The sequence below is a fragment of the Protopterus annectens genome, chromosome 14.part0 (genome assembly GCF_019279795.1).
Source record: "Protopterus annectens isolate FY-2018-M chromosome 14.part0, PAN1.0, whole genome shotgun sequence".
Taxonomy (NCBI): domain Eukaryota; kingdom Metazoa; phylum Chordata; order Ceratodontiformes; family Protopteridae; genus Protopterus; species Protopterus annectens.
In genome coordinates, this window is record NC_056748.1 from 325065085 (window position 1) to 325080150 (window position 15066).

Here is a 15066-nt window from a genome sequence, read left to right on the forward strand (position 1 = left end):
AATGGCTCGCGAAAGCATGCAGGGAAGCCCACATCACAGCAGCACAAATATCATCCACTGAATTGTCTTTGAAGAAGGCCTGTACAGTAGCCAATTATCTTGTTTAGCACTCATTAGTTTTAGCTGGCAAATCATTTTTCATAGCATCACCGTTCTGACTACCCAGAATGGAAGACCCTGTAAAGTAATCTAGATGTTTTCACCCAGCGTCATTTCTTCCTGGGAACTCAAGCAATGGGAAGATGGGAGGAAGAGAAATCATCACTTGATACTCCATATATATCTCTGCAGAAATCTTCCACTCCCTTACCCCTGCAATGAGGACACAGGTGAACAACTCCAAGACCAAGACTAAAACCTGTTCCAAAGCTTCTGGGATCATCAGACAATGTACATTGTTGTATAAATATTGTGACTGTCCTTGATGATACAAAGCCCCTTGTCTTAAGTGATATGGTAGGGTCAAGATCATTGATGTCAAAGGGTTTGATACTGAATCCCCCCCCCCCTCCGGCAAAAAGGAAGCATCAATGAAAATGTGGACGACTTTGAATCCAAACCACAGAAAGTACAGTTGTGTACACTTACCATAAATGTAGATGTTCGAGTGTATTTACTGTTGCAGTCATTACATTTGGGTTATCTGCTTGCAGTAGCCCTCAGTCGGCCTGATTAACAAAGTCTTGGGTCCTGCGTCAGTTGCTGTCCCTTCTTCCATTACGTCAGGTCGTCAGGGGTATAAAACATGCAGCCGACACCATTACATCAGTCTTTCTTGCCGTGCGGTGCCCAAAGCAGAAGCAGTTCGCAAGTGCCGGTCAGCTGACTCCTGAAATTTTTGTTTTCAAGTTTCAGAACCTAAGTCTTCAACTAAAGCTAAGTACCCCATTGGGGAAACTTTCTTGCTCCTTACCAATGTCAATAAAAGTTAATAATTGCATTACTTGTGGAAAGCAAATACCTCAAAGATTTTCATTCGTACTGTATTACACCTATGGCCAATTTAGTGTGTCCAATCCACCTACTGCATGTCTTTGGAATGTGGGAGGAAACCAAAGCACTTGGAGGAAACTCACACAAACATAGGGAGGACATGCACACTCTACACAAATGCACTTCAGCTAAGGATCGAACTGGGGGACCTCTTGCTGTGAGGTGGCAACACTATCTGCTGTGTCACCGTGTTGCCTATTGGCATCAATTCTGCCAGAGATGAACAAGGGACCATTGAGAGGGCATCTGCATGGGATGGAGTTACATAACCATTTCTTGCCTTCTCGGAAACAGAGGGGGAAGACAGGGCTCCCATTTCAATTTAAGCATTTACAAAGGCCTTCATCATCATCGTCATTAGTCCAGACTCACTGGGGGACTGTGAAAACAGGCCATGACAGATACAGATGAGATCTGCAGCGAGGTGAAATTTGGAGAACTCTGGTTTAGACACGGAGAAGCATTATTAAGGCATTTTGTGGAAGGGACAATTGCAACAGACAGAAACCTGCTCTTGGAAACCACCTGAAGTGGAAGGCTTGTCAGGCAGAGCACTCAGTCAAATTTGATTAAATAGAACAGTCTCAACCTTAGGAGCTTTACAAGGAAAATGAAAAGCCAAAGCCCTGGTAGAAGACTCAGAAGTCCTCTTATCTTACATACATTGCTTACCTCTTGTATCTTAACTTTGTCCAAATAAGCCTTTTGGAAGCAAACATTTCAGATTTTTTTTTTCTTACATTAATTAAGAATAGGGTTATAATACATACTTAAAGTAGAAAACACATCTGACACAGATATCCTTCAGAAGGGTCTCACAGAAACTGATAACTGGTGCCAGAGCCATGGCCTAAAGTTAAATGCCAAAAAATGCATAGTCATACCCTTCGGGAAAAACAAGGTTACCCCTAGCTACCAAATAGGTGGCAATCCACTGAGCACAGAAGAAGTTATCAGGGACCTGGGGACCCAGGTTGATAGTAGTCTGTCATTCGACACCCATGTAGCCAAAGTAGTTAGGAAGACCTTCTACATTGCCCACCTTATCATGAAGGGATTCTCATCTAGATCAGGGGAGGTCATGGTCTCCCTCTACTCATCACTCATCAGACCAATGATTGAGTACAATGCCCCATTCGGAATGTATCTGACTCGACACTTGCAGCAGCTGGAGAGGCCACAAAAGTTCCTCACCAAAAGGATAAAGGGTCTCAAACATCTGTCCTATGCTGCCCGACTGAAAGAACTCCAGCTCTATTCAGTCGCCATCGCTGCTCAGAGGTGACCTTTGCCTAACATACAAGGCCATGTCAAACCCAGATTTGATGAATATGCTTCACCTCAAAAATCTAGATCCATCAGAGCCACAAGGGCGGAGACTTAAACCTCGACACGGCTATTAATAGGACGTGCTGGAGGGATAGAGTCATCACCCAAAGACTCCCTATGCTGTGGAACAAAATCCCGGTATATGTGAGGCAGAGCACCTCGCTGGCCTTGTTCAAGAGAAATCTTGACCAATGGATGGGAGATCGCAGATACACCCCAGGGATTACCTCAGTGTCACTGCTCGACAGAGGCACAGCAAAATAATGGGTATAGTTCCCCATACTAAAGGGGTGGCGTAAGCCACAAAACGATGGGCTAGGCTTGTAAATGCCGTCGGGCAGATAGCCTAGTATGAACCTATGAACCTATGAATACTAGGCTCTAAACACAGCACACGCAGAGCAGTCAGAATTCAAATGATCCACTCCCAGACAATGCTTATCTTAGGCAGGATCTTTTCCCTGTATTTTTGCCATATCGTTTGGTATTTTTTAAAAGAACATTTTCTACTTTATCATGACTACCAATCCTTTCATTCAAAAGAAACTTTCACAGCAAATAAAGTACAGTTTTGTACCTACCATAAATGTAGATGTTAGAGTGTACACCCTGCTGCAGTCATCACACTTGGGTTATCCTGTCGTCAGGCGGTCCCGCAGTCGGCCGGAATTCCAAAGTCTTAGTCCGGCGTCGGTTGCTGTCGCTTCTTCCCTGACGTCAGTGCGCCAGGGGTATATATAATGCAACCGACGCCATTTTCTTCAGTTTTTCTTGCCCCAGATGTCAGGTGCCCCCAAAAAGGTGGTCAGTAATTAATACCAAATTGAGTAAACTTTGCACAAACACAAAATCCCTTCAGCTATAAGCAAATACATCAGGAAGGTATTGTAGAGATTTAGCCAGTTAGATAAGAGGGGATGGAGAAAGGGTAACCTGGACTGCAGCAGGATGTACACTCAAACATCTACATTTATGGTAGGTACAAAACTGTACTATGTTCATCGTGTTACCCTGCTGCAGTCATCACACTTGGGTTGAATCCCAAAGCTAAGGATGGGTGGAGGAATTATAGAGGGTTAGAGGAGGCTAGAAGGCCCTGCAGAACTGCAGTGGCGAAGCCCGCCCTAGTCTTAGAGTAAAGTGGCAAGTGATAGTGTTTGGTAAAGGTGTGTACTGAACTCCAAGTTGCAGCTTCCAAAATCTCCTTGGTTGGAACCCACCTGAGAAAGGCTGTAGAAGTAGCTGTTGCCCTGGTAGAGTGGGGCCTAATGGTAGCAGGAACTGGTTTTCCATGATGGGTATAGCAGAAACGTATGCAATGACCTATCCATTTGGAAATGGTTTGTTTTGAAATAGCCTTCCCTTGTGAAGCTGTAGCATAGGATACAAAGAGCTGATCAGATTTTCTGAAAGACTTAGTTTTGTCCAAGTAGCAACGAAGTTGCCTGTGAATGTCCAAGGAATGCAGGAGTCTCTCACCTTTGTTCTGTGGATTTGGGAAGAAGGTGGGTAAGTGGATGGTTTGATTTAAAGCCACACTGGAAACCACCTTAGGCATAAATGAAGGATTAGTTCATAGATAAACTCTGTCTTAATGGAAAATGAGGAAAGGTTCCACTGCCATTAGTGCCTGTAGCTCTGAGACTCTTCTAGCTGAAGTTATTGCTAGCAGCAAGGCAGTCTTCCATGATAGGAACTGCAGATCTGCAGAGAAAGCTGGTTCAAAGGGAGGTAGCGTTAATTTTTCCAGAACAAAGTTGAGGTCCCATGTTGGTGTAGGTGCTCTCCTGGGTGGCCTAATGTTTTTTGCCCCTCTGAGGAACTGCTTTAGAAGTGGATGCGAAAATAAGGGTGGATCTGTGTTGTAGTGGGCTGATATAGCTGAAGCATGGATTTTAATGGAGGAGAAAGTAAGTCCTTTGTGCAACATCTCAGTTAAATACTGTAGAATGTGAGGCATGTGAAGCTGAATTGTGTCTTGGCCTTTGGCTTGGTTCCAGGCACAAAACCTTTTCCATTTGTCCGAATAAGCCTTCCTGGTGCTTGGCCTCCTAGCTTCCAGAATAACATCCATAACTGCTTGGGAAAGAGGAGCTGGCTGGATGCTTAGTTGATTTGCCATGCAGCCAGATTTAAGGTTTTGAGCTGGCTGTGAAGAATCTGATTGTTTTGTTGTGTGAGCAAATGGGAAATTTGTGGTAATATCCAAGGTGGGCCGTGGGCCATGTTCCTCAATAGTGGGTACCAGTGCTGGTGTGGCCAGTCTGGGGCTATGAGAATCAGTCGTGGTTTCTCCTTTTTGACTTTCAGAAGTACCTTTGTGAGGAGAGGCAATGGAGGGAAGGCATATACTGTCAGGTTTTTCCAACTGAAAGAGAGTCCACTTTCCAAGCTTGATGGTGAAGTGTCCTTGTACAAAATTTTGTTAGTTGGTAGTTTTGAGGACTGGCAAACAGGTCTATGTCTGGAAGGCCCCATTTTTGAGTTATCATTGTAAATACTTGTGGATCTAGTTTCCACTCGTGGGGATCCATTATGTTTCTGCTGAGGTCGTCTGCCAATGTATTCTTCTTTCCTGGCAGGAATTGAGCTTGTAACTGAACTCGGTAAGCCAGAGCTGTGTTCCATAAGATCATTGCTTGCCTGCATAGAGGGTAGGAGTGAGTACCCCCTTGTTTGTTTATGTACCACATTACTGTGGTGTTGTCCGTCTTTATTGTAAGTTGTCCTGGATGTAATAGATTCTTGAAGGCTGTCAGAGCTTTCTGTACAGCTAGCTTCTCTTTTTGATTGATGTGCAGATTCCTTTGATCTGCAGTCCATACGCCTTGAACGCACTGTCCTGCCATGTGTGCCCCCCAGGCGTAGTCTGATGCATCTGTTGTGATAATTTGCCTGGCTGGGGGCAAGGTGAAAGGCTGACCCTTGTTGAGGTGACATGCCTGTGACCACCATAGAAACTCCTGTTGTAGGCAGGGAATGAGAGATATCATTGTGTCCAAGCTGTGGCTGTGTTGAGACCATACGCTTTTTAGGTACCACTGTAATTTCCTCATATGCAGCTTTGCAAATGGTATTAGTAGTATGCAAGATGCCATGAAGCCCAAGGCCTGCAGATTTTTTCTTGCAGTTAATTGTGTCTTTGTTGCCAATGTTTTGAAATATTGAGTCAGTTGTAGTTGTTTGTCTGGCGTCAGATAAGCCTTCTGGGCCGTTGTATTCAAGCTGGCACCCAGGAATGTCATATTTTGTGAGGGTACTAGTTTTGACTTCTTTTCGTTTACTGTGTACCCTAGGCAATTTAGTAGATGTTTTACAAAAGCCGGATGATGTAAGAGAATGTCCTTGCTTTCTGCTTGGATGAGGCAGTCGTCCAGGTATGGGTATATTTGAATTCCTCTTTGTCTGCAGTATGCAATTACTGGTGCCAGGCATTTTGTGAAGACTCTGGCCGCAGTAGATAAGCCAAAGGGCAGTGCAGAGAATTGGTAATGGGTTGAACCTGCAATGAAACGGAGGTATCTTCTGCAACTTTGTCTGATAGGGACATGCAGGTATGCCTCCTTGAGGTCCAACGTTACTAGCCATGCTTCCTTGCCCAACATGGGAAGAAGCTGCTGTAGTGTTAGCATCTTGAATTTGGGTACTTGTAAGAAGGTGTTTAGAATTGAAAGGTCCAGAATTGGTCTCCAGGCATTGCCCTTTCTGGGCACTAGAAAGAGTCTTGAGTAAAATCCTTGACCTTGCTCTCGAGTAGGTACCAGTTGAATGGCTCGCATGTCCATGAGAGCTGTAACTTGTTTTTGTGCCTCTGCCCATTGATTTTGTGGCAGGTTTGGCATTCCTCTTTTCACTGGCAAGGTGTGAAAATGGAATCTGTATCCTCGTAAAATTATGTCTAGGACCCATTTGTCCTTTGTGACAATGTGCCAGTTGTCTGAAAAAAGTGTGAGTTTTCCTCCCAAGGGGGCTGCCAAGAGAGTGCTGCTTGGCCAGATGAGATGCAAGTCATTAAGTTTGCCTTCTGGTAGATTGGGACCAGTCTTCTCCTCCCTTCTGTGATGTACTGCCCCATTGGCGGGGTTTGTACTGGGCTTGTGGTTGTCCTCTGCCTCTTGGACATCTGTATTTACCCCTCTGTGGTCTGTCTGTAGCTGGAAAGGACCAATTTTTTGTTAGCCAGTTTCTGCTGAAGCGAGGGGGCTGTACCTGTAGAAATCTTTGACTGTCTGCATAGATTTTGCCTTATCCTCCATTTTCTTTAAGACCTCTTCTGCTTTAACTCCAAAAAGAACATCCTGCTGTAAGGGAGCATCTAAAAGCTTTGTTTTAACATGATCAGGCAGAGTTTGTTCCTTTAACCAAGCATGCCTACGTATAACAGACCCAGTGACAGCTGCTCTGCAGGAGGCCTCCAAAGAATCAAACCCACATTGTAAGGTATGTTAACCCACCTGTTCAGTTGCATGCAACAGATCCTGCATTTCTTTCAATTCAGACTGTTGAGGGAGAGTGGTCATTTTTTGCTTTAACTGACAGATTAGAAATTGCTGATACTTAAGCATGTGAAATTGGCAATTTAGTGCCCTCATAGCTAGAGTGGCTGAGGTGTAAACCTTTTTCCCCCACCTGTCTAGTGCTCTGGAATCCCTCTCAGAGGGTACTGGATTTTTCGCCATAGAAGCCTTAGCCCCTTTGGGACCCTGGGAGATTGTCTCTGGGTCAGCAACAGGGCTTTTATAAAGAAATTTGTGGGAATCAGGCACTCTATAGTATCTGTCAGGCTTGGCTCCGGAGCAGGAGGTAGAGAGTCTGGGTTCAAACTGGATTCTAAGTAAACATCATCCACAATGTCTAAAACTGGAGGGATGGCAAGTGGTCTGTGCTGGGGGAGTAAAGAAACTCTCTGAGCCTTTTCTTCGAGTCAGAGTAGTCCTGACCTTCCCAATGAAAATGTTCCCTCATAGTGTGTAAAGTTTCCCGAAAAGAGTAGTCTTCAGGAGGAGAAGCTGAGGGAATGGAATCCTCAGCATCAGAATCTTCATAAGGGGAGAAGGAGTAATCTTGGTCCTCAGAGGAGTCTGAAGAAATGGACACTTGTTCAAAGGATGCATAATCTTCCTCTTGTCTAGGCCTTTTGTCTAGAGGGGGCTGGGAACCCCTGATTAAATAGATCAAATCTTCAGCCATTTTGAGCATCTGTTTCTTAGGCATGGGGCCTTGAACAGGGGACTGAAGTGTAGTCCTTTTAGATTTAATAGGAGTCTTCGTCTTAGGATTCGTTTTAATGGTGAGCGCCGTCGGTCTGTAAACGCCCTCAGAAACCGATGGCGTTTATGCAGTACCGACATCTTTTTCAGCAATGTCATCGGTAGGGCCTGAACAAAATGGTTGCGTCGGCCTGGTACATTCCGTCAAAAGTTCCGAAGCGGTGTCGGGTTCCAGATCAGTGGTAGTCAGGGGCTGTGTCGGAGCCTCACTGAGGACCAGAGAACTGGAGACCGGACCAGCCGAGGCCTCAGAATCTGGCTTAGGCCTAGGCTGTCTGTCCTTATCCTTGCGTTTTTTTGTGCATGCCGGTAGTCGGTTGCTCCGACGGCATAGTGTAGTTAAATTTTCTACCGAAGTAGTGTCGTGCGAAATCAAAGCATCTTTTAATAGTACGCTTATTAAATCGAGCACAAAAACGACAACTAGTGACGTCGTGGTCTGGGTCTAGGCAAGGTATGCAATAAGAATGAAAATCCTTATGAGGTATTTGCTTCCCACAAGAAATACAATTGTTAACTTTTTCTGATATCGGTCTGAGGCAAGAAAAGTTTCCCCAATGGGGTACTTAGCTTTATAGAAGACTTCAGTCTGAAATTCGAATTCGAAAATCTCAGGAGTCGGCCGACCGGCAATTGCGAACTGCTTCTGCTTCGGGCACCGCGCGGCAAGAAAGACTGAAGAAAATGGCGTCGGTTGCATTATATATACCCCTGGTGCACTGACGTCAGGGAAGAAGCGACAGCAACCGACGCCGGACCAAGACTTTGGAATTCTAGCTGACTGCGGGACCGCCTGACGACAGGATAACCCAAGTGTGATGACTGCAGCAGGGTAACACGATGAACATCTAAGCAATGGCACCATATACAGTAAACACAAAACCAATAAGAGGCACCAACAAAGGCAAAAAAAAAAATGCACAACAATGAAAACAAAAATTGTGGCCCTAGGGGAAGAACACAACTACCCTTACATGGCAGAAAAATTGGAAAGATCTTACCTGAAACTACTTTTAAGACTCAAATGACACGAAGACACCAACAATAAATTCAAAATGCTCAATACAACTGCTGAATAAGCATTAGAAGAAATGCAAATAATGGCCTGGGACTGCTTTTTGGATGTGAAGCTGTTGGCAGCAAATGATACCTGGAGGTGCAAATGGGTATAATGTATTGTGGGAGTTTGGGAAAGAGTCAGAACCCAGAAAAGCTTAAGCTTCCAAGCTGAGTAATGCTGATGGCAACTAGTCCTAGTGCTGAAATGGATGGCCTGGCTCACAGACCGATGTATCTACATTCAGCAAAACAAATGCCAACTCAGCATATTTGTTCAAATAAAAACTGCAATGATTCATGTCTATTTTTCAGCAAACAACCAGCCATAATACTCCACACGGAGGCATACAAAGATAATGGAGACTGGAGTCATTTGGGAACAGAAGCAACTGAACTAAGGAGGAGCTATAGCAAGACCAAGGCAGCAGAGGATCACAGTGTGAGAACAGCAGGCTGCTATGTGGAAAGAAGTGGGGAGAAAAATGCAAATTATTAAATTCCAAACTGACAACACAATACATGAACTCTAAAATGCATAATGAATCACAGTCATAACAGTAACATCGAATCTGGCTGCAGAAACTGATTTTCTGTTACAAACTACAAGGAAATATTTTAACACTAAAAGTACCTTCCACTCTCGGGGACTTAGAGAAATAACAGCTTGGTGTCGAACTTGGTTATCATCTTTGGCAGCACTTCCTTCCCCACTTACAGGCTCTGTTACAAGAAAAAGGCACACATGATATTAGTAATCAATGTGTAATCTTGAATCCTGACCTCAAAGAAGAAAGTGCCACAGCAGTTGCATTGCTCATTAGCCAAAAATAATTACTCATTAAACTGACAATATGAAGAAGTAAATGCAACACACTTATACAAAATTTTCATAACTGCAAGAATGGCAAAAATGGGAAAAGCAATACAGTTAATGAATAATCAATGCAAAAGATGATCTTCAAGAGGAAAACAGCAGGACAGGAATTGTATCCATTAACTGCAAACTCATCAATATGGCATCATGGAATGTCTTCTAACAGCTGCTAATCAGGAGTTTATCTGTATACAATAGGTAGTTCTCCAACAATCATCCAATTACTAAACAAAATGTCAGTAAGTAATGAAATCTGTAGCAGAGAGCAAAAACTACAATTGTGTACACTTACCATAAATGTAGATGTTCGAGTGTATTCACTGTTGCCGTCATCACCTGTGGGTTATCCCTGCTGTGGTAGCCCTCAGCCATCCCAAATACCAGAGTCCATGATTTTCTGCATCAGCTGCTGTCGCTTGCTGGCTGACGTCAGGTCGTCAGTGCTATAAAGGAAGGCAGCCGACACCATTACATCAGTTTTTCTTGCCCTAACCAGTCAGAGGCCCAAGTAAATATGGTAAAGTGGTCCTGGTGGCTAAAAGCCACCGTTAGAAGATTACGTCTCCCTAAAGAAAGAAGATATAAGGGAGAAGAAGGGTGGAAAACCAGGACTGCAACAGTGAATACACTCGAACATCTACATTTATGGTAAGTGTACACATGTTCTTCGTGTTTCACTGTTGCAGTCATCACCTGTGGGAGGATTCCCAAAGCTGAGGAGAGGGGCAGTTGGATTAGTAAGAGACTTAGGAATGGGTCAGCATGCCCTGAAGAACTGCAGAGGCAAAACCTGCTCTAGCCTACGAAAATAGAGGGGGGGTCCTGATGCAAACTGTAGCAGAACTGGATACAGTGTGATATCCATTTGGAAATGGCTTGTTTGGAAACAAACTTCCCCTCTGCCCCTGGGGCAAAGCTGACAAGTAGTTGGTCTGTTTTCCTAATGGGTTTAGTATGGTCCAGATAGTATCAAAGCTGTCTGTACACGTCTAGTGAGTGCAGAATTCTTTCCTCCTTGTTTTGAGGGTTAGGAAAGAAGGTGGGTAGATGTATGGCCTGGTTGAGAGTTACATTAGATACCACCTTGGGCATAAAGGAGGGATTAGTCCTCAGGGAGACCCTGTCTGCATGGAAGATGATGAAGTGCTCAATGGCCATCAGTACCTGAAGTTCTGAAACCCTACTGGCTGAGGTGATAGCTAGGAAAAAAGCAGTCTCCCAGGAGAGGTGTCTTAGTTCTGCTGAAGCAGTAGGTTCAAAGGGTGGTAAGGTTAGTTTTTCCAAAACATAATTCAGGTCCCACGCTGGAGTGGGTAGCCTTCTGGGAAGTCTGATATTAGAAGCCCCTCTGAGGAACTGCTTAATCAAAGGATGTGAAAACAGGGGCTGTATCTGTATCAAAATTAGATGGAATGGCTGAGGCGTGGATTTTAATAGAGGAGGCCACTATTAAGTATCTCCACTAGGTAGTCCAGAATAAGATGGATGGAAGGTTGTGAGGTACTGCCCCCCCTGGACTGGCCATTTTCCTGCATAAAATTTTCTGGTGCTGGGCTTTCTAGCCTCTGTGATAATGTCTAGGACCTATTTGCTTAACAGGAGCCCCTTGTTTGCCTTAGCCATGCTTACAGTTTGAGAGTCTGCAAGTCTGGGTGCAGCATCCCCCCCCTTGAGTTACGAGATCTGAAATCAGGGGAAGCTGCCTTGGAGGCTGTAAGGTCAGGCTGCGCAGTAAGGGGTAACAATGTTGTCTGTGCCAATCTGGAGCAATGAGGGTGGCCTTTGGTCTCTCCTCCCTTATATTGATCAGTACCTTGGGGACAAGAGGCAGAAGAGGGAATGCGTACACAAAGAGGGAGTTCCAGGGGAAGGTCAAGGCATCCACCTTCCACGCTAGGTGGTGATACTCCCTGGTACAGAATTTTTTTAGCTGATGGTTGGAATGCGAAGCAAAGAGATTCACCTCCGGAGTCCCCCACGCCTGAGTGATTTGTAAAAAGATTTTTCTGTTGAGCTGCCATTCATAGGGGTCCAGTAAGTTTCTGCTTAAGTGGTCTGCCAGAGTGTTGCTGATCTCTGGTAGGTATTGGGTTATCAGGTGTAGTCCCATGGAAGAGGCTGCCAGCCAACATTCATGGCTAGCCTGCATGGGTCTATATCATATGAGCGAACCACACAAATTTTAAACGCTCAAAATATCGAACGTACTGGACCTAGAACTTCCTATTGTGGGGGGCTGCGCCCCCCCCCCATGCCCCCCGCTAAATATATATTCCAACTCCAAGATCACACTACAGTGAGGAAAGGGCGAATATCCCATTCTTCACTGTACCACGATCTTAAAAAAAACACTTTGAGGTCCAGTACATTCAATATTATGAGCATTTGCAATTTGTGCGATTCGCTCATATGATACAGACCAAGCAAGCACATAGGATAAGACTGGGTCCCAACCCTGTTTTACTGTGGTGTTGGCTTGAGATGAGGTTTGAAGGATGTCAGAGCCTTTTGTACTGCCATCATTTTCTTCTGGTTGATGTGTAAGGGAAGGTGCTGGGCATCCCAAAGACCTTGGGTGCACCTGCCTTCTAGCTGAGCACCCCAAGCTATGTCTGAGGCGTCGGTGGTAATGGTCTGCCCGGTTGGGCAGAGGGTAAAGGGAAGAACCTTGTTCTGGGCACAGGGCCCTGCCCACCAGATAAACTCGACCCTTATACAGGGGATCAGAGATAGACAGGTCTCTACAGGTTGAGAGTGTTGACACCAAAGGTTCTTTAGGTACCACTGAAGTTTTCTCATGTGAAGCCTAGCCAGTGGAATTAGAAGGATGCAAGATGCCATGTATCCAAAGGTTTGCAGGAACGTCCTCGCAGTGAGGTGACTTCTGGAAGCCAGCTGGGTAAAATAGAGAGGCAGGAAGCAATGTTTTTCTGGGGATAGGAAGGCCATTTGGGATGCTGTGTCTAGCAGTGGAACCAAGAAAATGATCTTCCTGGAGGGTGCTTGCCTTGATTTCTTCTCATTGATGGTGTACCCTAAAGAGGTTAGGAGGGTTTTGACAAAGAGGAGGTCCTTGAGGAGTTTTTCTTTGCAATCTGCCTGAATGAGGCAGTCGTCCAGATAAGGGTAAATCTGTATATTTTCAGTCTGCAAAATGCTATGGCCGGGTCCAAGTATTTGGTGAATACCCTGAGAATAGTAGATAAGCCAAAGGGTAGAGCAGAGAACTGAAAATGTTATGAGCCTGCTCTGAAGCGAAGGAATTTCCCGCAGGATTCCATTATGGGGATGTAGTGGTAGGCATCTTTTAGATCTAGGGTAACTAATGTACAGTTGTGTACACTTTCCATAAATGTAGATGTTCGAGTGTATTCACTGTTGCAGTCATCACATTTGGGTTATCTGCCTGCAGGTAGCCCTCAGTCGGCCTGAATACCAGAGTCTTGGATTCCTGCATTGGATGCTGTCTCTTCTTCCATTACGTCAGGTCGTCAGGGATATAAAACATGCAGCCGATGGCATTACATCAGTTTTTCCTTGCCCCAGATGTCAGGTGGCGGCTGGTGACTTCAAATCACAGGGGGGCTGCAGGAGACAGCTGAATGGGTGGGGTCAAGGGGAGGGGGTGTGGTCAACCAGAAAGGGGAGGAGCTATGCACAAAACCACAAAAAACTAACTTTAATTAAATACGCTGCCCTGGGTGGCAAACCATCATTATGAAAGTCCAATCAAGACAAAAATAAGTGTAGAAGAATAAAAATATTTCAATGCATTGGCTGCATGACAGCTTACTTAATATCTAGATGGAAACAAAATGTTGTGAGGCATGAAAAAATAAATTACTTTTTAAATACATTACTGGAATGCCAGTCAAAATCAAGTATAAGAGAAACCAGAAGCACTCAACTCAAACCACTTCTCCTTGCACTGCAGTTCTAATTATAATATATTCAGCTTTATTAAAGTACCAAGTAACATGCTGAAAGTAGAAATCTATGTGATGCCCCCACTTGTAAAAATGTTTCTTATCCAAAAAGACCTGCTGCCTGACAACTTGTTTCATGGGGAAAACATGATAAAAGTAAAAAATGAAAAGCAAACAAGAAACAAGCTCAAGATACATTGCTTAAAGGATTACTGTACAGGTTATGGACCACACATGATTGGCATACTATTTAGTTTACGGGTAAAGTCTGTAGAGATGACTGGAAGTCTCCAACAAGTGTAATGAGCTTTTTAAAATAATGGAATCCTGTCCTTTAATACCCAAGGCTTATACATTATCTAGTCAAGTATTCTCTGCATGGCAACAACAGAAAGGCTTTCAATGTTGGCAATTCTTTAACAGTATGCTTATTAAAGCTTACTTGCATCTTACGATCTCAGACAAGCTTACCTTATGGTCATTAAAGCATTGCTACTTAAGCACAGAGCAACAGGCACTTTGAGTAATAAGCATAAATCTGCGTAATAAGCATAAATCAACAGTACAAAAATATGACAGAAACCAGACCATTCTGCAAAATCAAGGACAGATGAAAAGCCACTGTAGTACTTATGCAGTGTGTCCTCCCCATCCAAGGTAGATACAACTACTCCTTGCCTTGCTTGGACACATCCAGAGTCACTACATGGGGGAGTGGGGTGCAACAAGCATGTCACAATTTGAAATCTCTCTGGCTGACTGTGATGGCCCTGACACATTTGTCATACCTCTCAACCTCAAGAGCAAGAAATCTGGACAAAGCCATACACAGAAGTGGGACAAAGGCCCAAAAATAAGGACAATTTTTAAATATTGCTCTAATAAACTTAGAAAGATAATAGAATAGGTCTTGCATTAGTATGAATTTTCTGAAGGGTATAAACTCTGAAACTCAATGTCTGTCATTTTCTAACTTCAGTCTTTAGTGATTTGTCACTAATTTGCCAAAAAACACAACTTTATGAAAAATGGACCAAAAATGTGATGCAAAAATATAAAATAGACACACAATACAGCTGCTACCTGCCAAAGAAGGGACACTTTAATATTAGTACTGCTACCTTGAGCAGCTGACAAAATAAAAGAATCTACATGCATTTCAAGTAATCTATAACTTTGATTATTACAGTTATTTCTTAATTGTAAACCCTCCATGTTTTCTTCCAAAATTGCTATTTTGCAGAGGGATTATTAGGGGGAAGAGCAACATTTTGAGCCAAAAATTGGGGACAGTTGAGAGGTTGGCTATGCCTAATTCTATAAAGCAATTTATTTGCATGTACCTCTCAACCTGCTAATGCAGTAAATCTGAACAAGGCCAAATATATTGGGGGCACATATAAACAGTACTAAAAATTGCTCTTGTATAAATTGAGACAATTGATAGAACAGCTCTTACTTTAACATGCATTTTTCTGAAGGATATGAAGTCTGAAACTTATTATTTAGTGACTTAATTCCTAAATGATTTGCCAGAAAACTACAAATTTTATGAAGAACAAACCAAAAATAAGAAGCAAAAATCTATTCATTCTTTGAAAATCTGGACAGTTGG

At 43.7% G+C, this 15066-nt stretch overlaps 1 protein-coding gene across 3 annotated transcripts in view; it reads right to left on the bottom strand.

Moving 5' to 3' along the window:
• NSMCE4A (NSE4 homolog A, SMC5-SMC6 complex component) overlaps nucleotides 1–15066 on the bottom strand; it is a 740267-nt gene that overhangs the window by 206389 nt on the left and 518812 nt on the right. For all 3 annotated transcript variants that reach the window (XM_044056053.1, XM_044056054.1, XM_044056052.1), the window contains exon 9: nucleotides 9283–9371. In XM_044056053.1, the coding sequence (XP_043911988.1) occupies nucleotides 9283–9371 (89 nt within the window). The remainder of the gene's footprint in view (nucleotides 1–9282; nucleotides 9372–15066) is intronic.